This window comes from Coffea arabica, chromosome 4e, assembly GCF_036785885.1.
Source record: "Coffea arabica cultivar ET-39 chromosome 4e, Coffea Arabica ET-39 HiFi, whole genome shotgun sequence".
Classification (NCBI taxonomy): domain Eukaryota; kingdom Viridiplantae; phylum Streptophyta; class Magnoliopsida; order Gentianales; family Rubiaceae; genus Coffea; species Coffea arabica.
Genome location: NC_092317.1, coordinates 8,313,937 through 8,326,551, shown reverse-complemented (window position 1 = coordinate 8,326,551; position 12,615 = coordinate 8,313,937). Strand labels below are relative to the sequence as shown.

Here is a 12,615-nt window from a genome sequence, read left to right as displayed (position 1 = left end):
GTTTTGCTTGTGGATTCTGAACTTTTGTCTACGTGGGATTAATGGTTTTTGTTCAATTTTATCTGTTTAAGTCCATATGAATGCAGGTAAATAGTCTTTGTATGTGTGCGTTGTTTATAAGTGTGTCAATGTGTGCACATGTTTTTTTTTTTTTTTCGTTTTGGCTATCGTCGTTGGTAATTGTTTCTTATCAGGGATTGATTGTTTGTTTTATTAATTGGAACTTAGTTTTTATCTGGGATCCTGCCAAAGTATGTGATGACTGAATGTTTTCATAATGCAGGGAAGTTCTGAACTTTAATGTTAATCTCTTTTCATTAGGAACCCTATATGGATTGGTTCAAATTGTTTGAAGGGGATTGAAGGTTCTTTTACATGATTCGTTTAGGCATATGATATGCATGTGTAAAATGACTTGCTTGCTCTGCTGTTTTCCAAATTCCTGAACAGATCTTTCTGCAGGTTGATTTAAAATATATATCTCTTCTTTTCACGCCAACGACTGTTTAAATGTAATTTTTAATCTAATTCAGCCGAGGGGTTTCCAAAAGCTCGCTGGTCTAACGTGTTATTGTTTTATTGGTTACCTTTCTCATTTGATGGCAGTAGTTGGTGATAATACATGAAGAAATTTGTAGCCAGACTGTAGGGTATTGCCATTTTGTTATGTTTGGAGTGGCTGATTATGATATTTACATTTGATGAACATGGAAATGGAAAGGAAAGATGCATTGATGTCTGTGGTTTTCGCACCAATTTAGCATAGGGATTTTTAAAAGGTTGCTGACATGAAATGTTATTATTTTGATGTTACCTTTCTCATTCATTATTATTAGATTATGGTGGTATAAAAAAAATTGGAATCACCAAGGAAAGTTAGTCTCTCTTGTATTGCCATGTCTGTTTCTTTAGATTGTCAGATTGCATATTTAGTTCTAACAAACATGTAGATAGAAAGGAAGAGGAATTAGTTTGTAAGGCTAAAGAAAGTAATACGCACTGCAGGTTGTTACTGCTTCATGCTTGAGATTTGGCAATCTAGTTTTGTCGATTTCAGTGCTTTGCGCTTTTCTTGGAAGCTATTCATTACACTTTTTTTGAGATGCATTAAGTTCTTTGATGTATTGGTTAAATGATGCAATTTGAGTGCTGAGAAATTCATGCTCTGGTTATTTCTGCCCATTTATTTTGGACTCAAAAGTGCTGCTTGGTTGTCATTATTACTCTGATTTTGCTGAAGTGACTTACCTACATCTCTTTTGTGGCCAGGTCTTCAAATACTAACATAGGTTGCATCTGATCTTGGGAGACTAAGATTGGACTTCCCTGAATTAAAGGCCTTGTAGATATGGAAAGCAACAAGGATGAGGCAATTAAGGCGAAAGGAATGGCGGAGCAGAAGTTGGCAGAAAATGACATATTGGGAGCCAAGAGATTTGCTTCCAAGGCTCAGAGTCTGTTTCCCAGACTTGAAGGCCTTTCGCAGTTTCTACAAACACTCAATATTTATGCTGCTGCTGAGAGAAAGGTGAATGGAGAATTGGACTGGTACAAGATCCTCGGAGTGCATCCCCTGGCTGATGCTGAGACAATCAAGAAACAGTATCGGAAATTGGCACTTGCTCTCCACCCTGATAAGAACAAGGCAGTTGGGGCAGATGGCGCATTTAAGATTCTCTCTGAAGCTTGGAGTTTGCTCTCTGATAAGGTTAAGCGAGCTGCTTATGATGAGAAGCAGAACATAAGGGCATTGTATCAAAAGGGTGCTGGTCAGAATCCACCAGGTGGCGTCAAGGAGTATGGTAATGAAAATTTTACCAACACATCATCAACCGTGAGTAAGCCTTCTGTTCCAGTTAATACCCAGACTGATTCTGCACCTCCTACAGCTACCTTTTGGACTCAATGCACAAGATGTCTTATAAAGTATCAGTATTTGGCTGAGCACCGAAACTGTATTCTTGTCTGTTATAAGTGTCTTCAGCCCTTTATGGCAGCAGAGATGCCTTCTCTACCCGTGAATAACAACCCTACATCCACCCCAAGGTCCCAGTACCCACAAGAACAAGGTAGCCATCCTGGTAACAATGCTTCCTCTGATTCTGGAAGAAATTTCCCTCCGATCCCAAAAACTGAACCTCTTGGGTTTCCAGGTGTTGGCTTGAACAATAAGGCAAATGTTCCACAGGGTTCATCTTTCAAATTTGGTGGTTCAGGAAGTATGTCTACACCGGCCACTGCTGCTGCTCAACCTGCGACTGTCCCACAGGGTTCATCTTTCGTATTTGGTGGTTCTAGAAGTATGTCTACTCCAGCCACTGCTGCTGCGCAACCTGCAAAGGTTCCACAGGATTCATCTTTCAAATTTGGTGGTTCCAGAAGTATGTCTACACCGGCCACCACCGCTGCTGCTCAACCTGCGACTGTGTCACAGGGTTCATCTTTCATATTTGGTGGTTCCAGAAGTATGTCTACACCAGCCACCGCTGCTGCCCAACCTGCAAAGGTTCCACAGGATTCATCTTTCAAATTTGGTGGTTCGAGAAGTATGTCTACACTGGCCACCACCGCTGCTGCTCAACCTACATTTACTTTCCAACAGATGGGTGAAAATTTAAAGAGAGGACGCGAAGAGGCTGTTACTGGTAAAGTGCATAAAGAGTTCCTGAAAAGAGATCCTTCTAAGAAGTCTGATTCTGGTTCACCATCTTATAATGTCTCCAGTTCTGGTAAAGTAGATAAGACAGCAAAGAAGAGACGCGTTGATCAACATAAAGCAAGAGTCGCTGGGAAAGATGTAAAGACTCGGGCCCGTGGAGTTAGTGGACGTGGAAATTCTCGTGGAAATCAAATGGCTAAGTCTGGAGCAGAGAAAGTCGACAACTTGCCGAAGAGTTTAAGGGAACTGTCGCAGTCAGAAATCCGAGAGATGCTGATGGTAAAGGCAAGGACCGAAATCCGCAAGAAGTTACAGCAGTGGAATGTGGCTGCTTTACAGAAGTCTTCAGATACAACTGCCTCCATGAGTACCCCCGAGCCAGATGCACTGGGAAGCTTGCCTTCTGCTTCAATTACTGGCTCTAACACAGAAGCTGCTGCCATTGTGACAATGGATGTCCCTGATCCAGAGTTCTACGATTTTGACAAAGACAGGGTGGAGAAATCATTTACCAAGAACCAGGTTTGGGCTTCTTATGACAACGAGGATGGTATGCCTCGTTTTTATGCATTTATTCATAAAGTGTTGTCCAGAAAGCCCTTCGAAGTTCAGATTAGTTGGTTACATTCCAAAAGCAGCAGCGAATTTGGTCCACAAAATTGGGTGGGCCGTGGATTTGCAAAAACTTGTGGAGTTTTCAGAATTGGCAAATATGAAGTGAATAGGGCACTCAATTCTTTTTCGCACAGGGTTAGTTGGAACAAAGGTGCAAAGGGGGTTATTCAAATAGTTCCAAAAAAGGGAGATGTCTGGGCTTTATATAGGAACTGGTCTTCTGATTGGGACGAGCTCACTCCAAATGATGTCATACGTCAGTATGATATGGTTGAAGTGCTTCAAGACTACAATGAGGAGCAAGGTGTTGCTGTTGCTCCATTAGTCAAAACTGCAGGTTTCAGGTCTGTATTTCACCGGCATTTGGACAAAAATAAGATCTACAAAATTCCAAGAGAAGAGATGTTCCGGTTTTCTCATCAGGTAGCTTCGTACCTACTTACTGGTCAAGAAGCTCAAGCTGCCCCAAAGGATTGTCGTGAACTAGATACAGCAGCTATGCCTTTGGAACTTCTCCAGGTTCTAAAAGAAGCCAAGGAGGGAGAAGTTGGAAAAATAGCTGATGAAGTGACTGCAACAGGAAATGTGGATGCAACACCGAGTACAGAAGATGTCAAACATGTTGAACCACAACCAATTTTGGTGTACTCGAGGAGATCCAGGGGAAGCAGGTAGTAGGAGACGCCGTTTGAAGGCAAGGAAGGAACTAGGTAGGCTGATGCTAACTAACAACTTGTCTAGTTTTTCGTTTGTTTAATTGCCAACTTGGAAAAATAGCTGATGAAGTGTCTGCAACAGGAAATGTGGATGCAACACCGGGTCCGGGAGATGTCAAACATGTTGTACCAAAACCAATGTTGGTGTACTCGAGGAGAGCCAAGGGAAAGCAGGTTGGCTGATGCCGTTGAAGAGAAGAAGAAACTAAGTTGGTTTTCCGTTTGTTTAATTGCCAACATTGTAGTGGATGTATAGATCAAGAAACTTTTGTCACCATTCCCAGTGGATGTTTTAGTTAATTTTTCAGAAACTGTTGTATCAAACATATAGAACGGGATACAGTGTAACTACAGTAAGGAAATCATACAGGAACTTCATGTTCAAACCAGTCGATTTAGGACTCAAGGGGGGTATTCCTTTTTCCTTTTCTTTTTCTCTTTTTTTTCCTCATCTTGTTGCTACATGAACTTCTCTTTGTTGTGCTTAACGTACTTCCAGAACTGACGGTTTTCTTTTTGCATGCTAAACCCAGTATTTGCAGCTATCTGTCACAGTTGTTTTATGCATATATACTTCCAATCAATCTTTGCAACAGTTTTCCCTTTTCAGGCCTCTTTTACCATTTTTTCATGCTTGAGTTATAGTATATGGTTGTTATGTTGTCTTGTTTGATGGTTTACTCATTATATTTTCCATTCTTGTTTCTGAATTCAATGTTGGAGTTGGCAGTCTGGACGATTCTTTGAGAAGAATTCTTATACTCATCTTGCTTTAATTATCCGTAAATGCCATCTTTCCTTGGTTTGCATCTATAGTGTAAGCATGAGGAAATAGATATCTTCTCCTAATGCATCTTCAATATACTACCCTGGAGGGGGAACTGTTAAACAGATGCCTTGCACTTGCACAATTCATCTATCAATAAATATAATAGATATCAAATGAATTGATGTGCATTTCTATCTTTGTGTAGACAGATATGAAAGATCAAGGTGCAGATTTTATTAACTTGTGTAACTTTGTTTCTAAGACATGTATAGCCTTTTATAGTTTTCTATGTCTGTATTTCTTTTTTATATCTTTTCCCCTTGTTTGTTTATGATTGTCGTTAACGCGCGCGCACACACATATATATATATATATATATCTTTCCACTTGGTTATGGATTTCCTATAGCAAACAGGACAAATTAATTATCTTTTAAAATTAAATTAATTCCCTTGAGACTCATTATTAAAATTTAACACCCTCTCTTATAGTTTTCCAAAATTAAGTAGGCCGACATCCATCTCCTCAACTTTATATTTATGCACTAAATGGTATAATGTCAGATAATTTGTATGCTCATAAGTATAAAGACACCAAAAGATTAATTTTACTATCTTTTTTAGATTTTGCATTATGTGCCATTGTTGAGAAATTACTTTTTCTTCAACATTCCATTTATCAACTGTTTCACTTAAGTGAAACTATTTATGAATGCTTACTCACAGTTTTAATGGCTACATTAATTCCCCATTTATTTAATTTCCTAATATCCAAAGAATGAAAATGGTATGGCTTTTTTTAATATCCTAATTTCAATTTGGCTGTCCAAAGTAGGGGTCTTCAACCTCTAAAATTGAAAAGGTTTAATTTAACCCTTGAAACGAGAAAAAAATTGTTCAAAATTTTTACTTTACTTTTGTTCCATTAGTTAAAATCAATTAAGGAGCACTGCATTTCAAGGGGAAAAGTTAAGTACCAAGACAAAATCACTTAATTAATTGGGTCAGAGAGAGAGAGAGAGAGAGAGAGAGAAGAGTGTCTCCTTCTTGACCTGATCCGAAGCACATATCACCTAGCAATTCTGGTTTTCAACAGTGAATGGAAATGCAATAAAGGACCAAATTCGAACAGGTTTTGTATAGGGTTTGCTAAATTGAATGATTTTGAATTTGAGGGGCTCAACTCCAATTCATTGTTACCGTAGAGGACCAAAAATTAAATTTTGCATTGCTTTCCCACACACCCCAACCCCAACCCCAAAACCCCACCAAAACGTGAATTTTACGTTCACTATTTCGGTGCATCATATGCAAAATAGTTGAGAAAGACACATTTAAGGATTTGTTACATCAAGAGGGCTGATAATTATTTTGAAAGTAGGGTCATATTGCTTTAATATGGGTATGAAAATCACCATTTAGATGGAGATATAGCCTTGAATTCTGCCTTTCAGGCAATATGCTGCTGAAAGAACGTCCCCATATGGAGATGACTAAACAGCACGAATAAGAAACAACAAGCAATATTGAAAGATGCATTTTGATGATTGCAAAGTCAGCTGTTTTGAGACATGAAAAAGGAAAAAAAAAAAAAGAAAAGGGAATTTCTCATTGGTGAATTATTCCATAACGACAAGAAATAAACGTTCAGCACATAAAGGTTGCTGACAATCATAAGATTCAATTTTTTGGCGACAACTTAAATGGATTGCTGCAGTTACTGTTCGCAGAGATGCTTACATAAAGACTCATCCTATCCAAAAATATGTCCCTTTTGTGTTGAATCTGTAGACATGGATAGTGGGTGTTTGGTATTCGGATGGGCAAAAGTTAAGATGTTGAATTCAATGATTTGCGGCCACATTGTCTTCTTGTTGATGAATTTGCTTGATTCTTGTTCTCATGCATTTGCCATTTTTACTCACATTCAGGTTCTCAACTTGACTCGAAACATTTCAATTTCGACTTGCTACATTTTCCTTCAGGAAACTAGAAGTTTAATGGTACAGAAGCAACTGAATACAAGTCTCATTTTTTTTTTCCTCCAAACTAGTAATCTGTTGTCCCTTTAACCAGAAGGACAGTTTTTTAGTTTGGAAACTGGAACTTCTGTAACTGTACAATAAGGATAGGACCACCACTACAGATTATCTAGCTAGCAAGCGATTTTAAACCCAACATTTGCAAATATGTTTGCTTTTACTTCCTAATTCAAAGAGAAAAACTGAGAACCACACTTGAATTGGTCTTGTCCTCAATTCCTGAAAAATATATGAAAAATGTAAAAAGAAAAATTAAAGGGTGGACATGTTAATTAACTGTATGGTCACCTAATTGACATTGACTTTGGCAGTCCAACCATTGCCCGCAATAATTTCCTCTGCTATTATTAATATGTGGCAGAATTTCAAAAGTCTGAAGCAAAGCTGTAAAGTAATGAGTAAGAAATAGTAAGGCAGCCCAACTTATGGTTCTAGGACATTAACAAGCTACAAAAAGCAGCATTCTTGTTAAAGAATGTGGTTTTGTTTGCTCGGAAATAGTACTAAGTAGTCAATCTGGAGCACATGCTTCTATCCAATTAACAAGAGGGTTAAAGTTGCAACAACAAAGACTAGTACTATATACATTTCCATAGATTAAAGGGTCTCAACAATTGGAAGGAAATGTATTAATGGTAGAAGCCTAAAGGATGTAAAGATGTGTTCACATATTATGGCTGGGAAACTTCCCAGAACTCTTTCAGTTGTACACTTAGGAGAGAAAAGGAAACTAATTGAGGGAGGGGAATGTACATACATTTGAGACATTTGAGATTTCCAAGGATAATATGGGCCAAATCCTGATAATCAACTTTTAGAATTGTTGGTTATTAATCTCCAAAAGAAGCCAAACATATAAAGTAATCCGGATTGTTCATTATTGACGAGTCATTTAGCTGCCTTATTCCGTTCCCATAAATGTGTCTACCAAGTTAGACAAAAACTAAAGCATCTTTCATTAACGTCTAAGCAAGAAAGAAGTAGAAAGGACAAGAATCCATAGACAAACCAAGATCCCACCATAAGGGTCGTAGTAACCAAAGAATATATCCATCTTTCATCCAGTAGGCAGCATTCGTAAGCTCCTGTCCTGTGCATGTCTCCTATAATAAGATCTGTAGGCTCTTGGGCGAGGTCTAATTATTCTTCTTTCTTTTTATGTGAATATTTTTCTTTGGGCGTACAACAATTCAATCTCTCACACTAGACTAAAGAATTATCTATAAATGAGAGCTTTTATGATAGACCTAGTTTATGATATATATATATTTATATATATCACATGAATAATACACTTTAGTTGTACTTGCACATTCATATTTCTTTCAGAAGTTTGGACCACCGCAAACTTAATTTGAGGTAGAATTTACATGGACATGGACAAACTGACACCAGATTCATTCCAAGAATGTTCACATTAAACGAGCTTGAAAAACCAAATTTGTCTGGTCAATAATTTGTCATACAGATTGCAGTACTGAGTAAGATTAATACAAGACTTTATTTCTTGCTTCCTCCATATACAAACTTTTTATTCAGTCAAGCAAAACTTCAGGTACTCCTTATCAATGACAAACAATACAGATACTCAAATTCGAATCACCATTTCATCACCCCTATTGATTCAACTGTCTTAGCACAATAAAATGTACTATTAGAATGCTAATCAATGATGAAACCGTGATGCAAGAATTAGCGCTATATATCACAATTCACACAGCTCAGTAACGCTATATAGCCTCTGAACAAAGTTAGAAAAATAGTACTAATTAATACTCAAAGTGGGAAATTTTTTTTTCTTTGTTTGGGTTTTAATTTGGAAAAGATTTTATGAAGGTCGAAATTTTTGCCTGCAAGATTGGCAAGTGATCTCCATGCACGTAGAATCCATCTGCCGAGTAGCTCTTTCCTTCAATTTTTCTGCCTTCTCAACCTCATCACGAGCCCTCTCCCACATGTTTCTAGCACGGGCGAATTCGGTCTGCGCCAGCTCCATTTCTCGCCTGCTAAGCTCCCTCACACGTTCAGCATACGCCTTCTCCATGGCAGCCAGCCTAATTTCCTCAGCGGCTTGCCATTTCAAGGCCTCAACGCGCCCTGATGGATCAGATTTCATCATCAGATTATCATTGTTAGTGTAATCTTTCGCAGTAGTACCAGTCCTTATAGTTCTGAAGCTGATAGACAACTGAAGGTCTAGTGATGGTCCCTCGAAGGGATCGGTCGTTGATCGGAGTTTTATGGAGGATTCTGATGAGGGCCAAGCTGAAGCATTTGATGATGAAGGCGTCGTTTGTGAATCAGCTGGAAGAAGTTGCAATTCTTTCTGGTTGCCTTCTTCCATATCAAAGAATAATGGTGTAATGGACAAAGAGAAGTGACACTGTACTTTTATGAGGAAGAGGAGTATGAATTGGCAGAACTGAGGTCTCTATCTATTTAAGCATTTCGATATATGGGTTGGATACCTAAAGTGCCCATGCTTTTGGCTTTGGAGCCAAATGGACAGTCTGCATATTGTTGTTCATACGCCTTTGGTCTTATTTGTACCCATGTTGACGTATTTTATGAGTATTATGTCAAAATTTAAATCATAAAGTGATGATGACTTAGAGTTTGATAATATTGGCTACGAGTTTGTTCTCAACTGATGCTGATATTGTAAAAGTTAATTTTTTTAAAATTAATTCTTGAAAAAATATATTTTTCAGAATAACTCATATGTTCTTGTTTACGGTTAAAAAAATCAATTTTAATAAATGCATAGCTGTTCTCAAGAAAACCTAAAAAGCTGATTTTGACAATAAAATGACCAAATTACCCTTATATGCTACCTAAATGAATTTCTGTACTAATTAAATAATTTTTTTTCTTACGAAGATTAAATGTTGGAGGAAAAAAGAAGGGCACATAGATGAATCTAGAAGTGAGATGAGAATAGGAAGAAAATAAAGACCATAAAAAAAGTTATCTAGTCTTTGGCCAGGGTAAACATTTAAAGGGTATTTTTGTTTGCATGAAAACGTGGATCAGAATCAGAATTCAGAAGCACAACGTCTGATTTTTTTAGGTTTTTAGGTCCAAAAAACTAAAAACTAGATTTTCAAAATCAGTTGCAAATATAACAAAATAGCTTTTCAGAAACCAAAAAGGTAGTATCAAATTTCTAAAATTAATCGAGAACAAGACCTCCATATTGTTTATATAACTTGCGTATATAAGATGACTCCAACATGAGTGCACGGTCGATAGGTCATCTGTTCAAACTTTATATACAAGTACATGTCAAAAATGCATACGCTCGAGACTCGAAGATAGGCACTCGATCTCAAAATAAGGGTTAAAGTCTTGCCAATTGAGTCACGGCATGCAACATATTGATAAAAAAGAGTCGTATAGAATGTAAATGTACAAGGTGCATGCATTTCTTTTTGTTGTCAGCATTTGGGCTGTCAAAATTGGGAATGAAAACTGTGAAGTAAAATTAGTGACCTAGCTAGCATGATAGCATCGCCCAATAGGTACGAAATTTTTTCCATTGCAGTTGTATCAGTGAGCACTGAGAAAAGATACAGATCAAAGCAGAAACATGCATGACATGCTATTATATATAGATGGTAACTAGGAAAAAAAAAAAAAAGGAGAAAGTCAATCTTTGATTCCTCCCGTTGTAAATACACATAAGCTAGGTTGAACTTGAATCTGATTTACTTTGTCTCTTTACTTGTTGTCAGATTCCATTCCCATGAAGTTAATTTGTGTTCACTCTTGACTGACAAATCTCTACTTAGCTCGTAAGGCTTGTCCTTGAGGATGTGAAACAGTAGTATTTATTGCCCTAACTAGAGACAGAGACAGAGACACTAACCAGTTCTTGAATGGGGATCATAAAGAAAGACCATGTTGAAAGCAAAATCTCAAATACGTACTGTGTCATCAATCATGATTCCAGAAAAGTTGATTTACAGTGTTTACCAGAAAAAGAGTTATACAACTCCATGTGAAAGATGACTTTTGACTTGCTTTACCTACAATCATATGGATCAGTAGTCGGCTCAATAAAATCTTGAATATATATATATAGCGCATTAAATAACTAAGACAAGCAAGGATATTGGAGGGCTTTTGCGAGTGTGGGTAATTTTCTTTCTTTCTTTCTTTCTTTCTTTAGTATCTCCTTTCTCCATACAAAAGCTAGCTACATGCGTATGGTGCATTTGGTCATAAGCCAAAGTATTTGTATGGTTGGACAAACTAAAATGATGACGGCTCTCTGAGGACTTTAAAGATGTAAAGCTTCTACGTGATCTTAGTTTAGTTAATCTCAAATTGATTTCAAGCCACACAATAAGTACAAACCTATCTTTGGATATTGCCCATACTCTTAAGTCTTATCCTTCAAATGCATAACAATGATTGAACACGCAAGAACTTGGTACATCCATGCGTTTATATAATGCACAATCTAGTGTTAAGTACCTATTAAATGCCTACCCTTTTTACAAATTATTCTTTATCGAAGACCAATTATAGAAATCATCCTTTTCACGATAAATGACTACCTAAGGAAAGAATAGCAAATTTTTTTCCCTATAGTATATATACTATGTGACAACACTATACATATGGTAAAGTTGTATAAGTCTCGTTTAGATTATCCTTTTTCTCCAAAAAAAAAAAAAATTTTACGTTTTCTGTGAACGGATTTCTCACTCACTTGTTCATGTTATATACATTATAAAATATTTTTTATAAAACTTTCAGAAAATAGCGATTGAAACGAGCAAAAAAAATAAATAAATAAAAATAAATGGAAGAGATGAGAATGGCGAAATAATTACGCTCCCAAGTCACGTGCCTTGAGGGGATGCATTTGGGGATTAGAGGCTTTTTGTGAAAGGACTTGCTTTATGGTAGGCCTAAGGTTGTCGGCCCTCTATTGCAAAAAGTCATCAACTTTTCTGCATATAAAGCCCACGCTCCAAGCAGATCGGCACGTGGGAGTGGGGGGCACGGAGCCTAACCCATGAATCATGATCATGATTTGTGCATACCGACTTTGGATCGTTCAATAGTGGACCCCTTTAGCCAACTTTGCAGATCTGCATCATATGGGCGTTGAGGATTTCTGGGCAGAAAATCTTCTTAACACGTGCCACTTTTGCGGGTTAATTCCACTTTGTCCCCCCAAACTTTGGATGATTATCCACTTAAGTCCCTAAACTTCAAAATGGGACACTTAAGTCCCTAAACTTATAAATACCTCCCACTTAAGGAAAATTGTTAACAAATCCTGAATGCCGTTGGTGGTCGAAGTGTCCCATTTTATAAGGGTTTAGGGATTTAAGTGTCCCATTTTATAAGTTCAGGGACTTAAGTGGGAGGTATTTATAAGTTTAGGGACTTAAGTGTCCCATTTTGAAGTTTAGGGACTTAAGTGGATAATCGTCCAAAGTTTGAGGGGACAAAGTGTAATTAACCCCACTTTTGCTGGGCTGATATGTACAATTGTCCACTCTAAACTATTATTAAACTCTTCTACTTAGAGAATGAATTGATTTAATCAAACTAAACATATAAAACTTGTGTAAAGAAAATAGTGGTGTTAAACGAATCAAATGAAAATTGCAAGAACTCTTTCATGACAAATTAGGGGGTGTGAGATTTATCAGATATAGGGCATAGAGAAAAAAAAACAGGAGACAGAAACGAGAATTGGGCATGTTATTGTATCTCATCTATTCACGTTTTAGTCACGTAGTTAATCATTATTATAAAAAAAAAATAGGTTCAAAATTATGCGTTACGAAAATAA

At 37.2% G+C, this 12,615-nt stretch overlaps 2 protein-coding genes across 2 annotated transcripts; one reads left to right on the top strand and one right to left on the bottom strand.

Annotated features, from left to right (window-relative positions):
• Positions 1 to 1,276: 1,276 nt before the first annotated feature.
• Positions 1,277 to 4,396, top strand: LOC113699429 (uncharacterized). Its single transcript, XM_072047498.1, has 2 exons — positions 1,277 to 3,984; positions 4,073 to 4,396. The coding sequence occupies exon 1, from the start codon at positions 1,349 to 1,351 to the stop codon at positions 3,947 to 3,949; it is 2,601 nt and encodes an 866-aa protein (XP_071903599.1). The 5' UTR covers positions 1,277 to 1,348; the 3' UTR covers positions 3,950 to 3,984; positions 4,073 to 4,396.
• Positions 4,397 to 8,227: 3,831 nt separating this feature from the next.
• Positions 8,228 to 9,348, bottom strand: LOC113698461 (uncharacterized). The gene has a single exon (XM_027218286.2). It carries the CDS (start codon positions 9,142 to 9,144, stop codon positions 8,629 to 8,631), a length of 516 nt encoding a protein of 171 aa, XP_027074087.1. The 5' UTR covers positions 9,145 to 9,348; the 3' UTR covers positions 8,228 to 8,628.
• Positions 9,349 to 12,615: the final 3,267 nt, after the last annotated feature.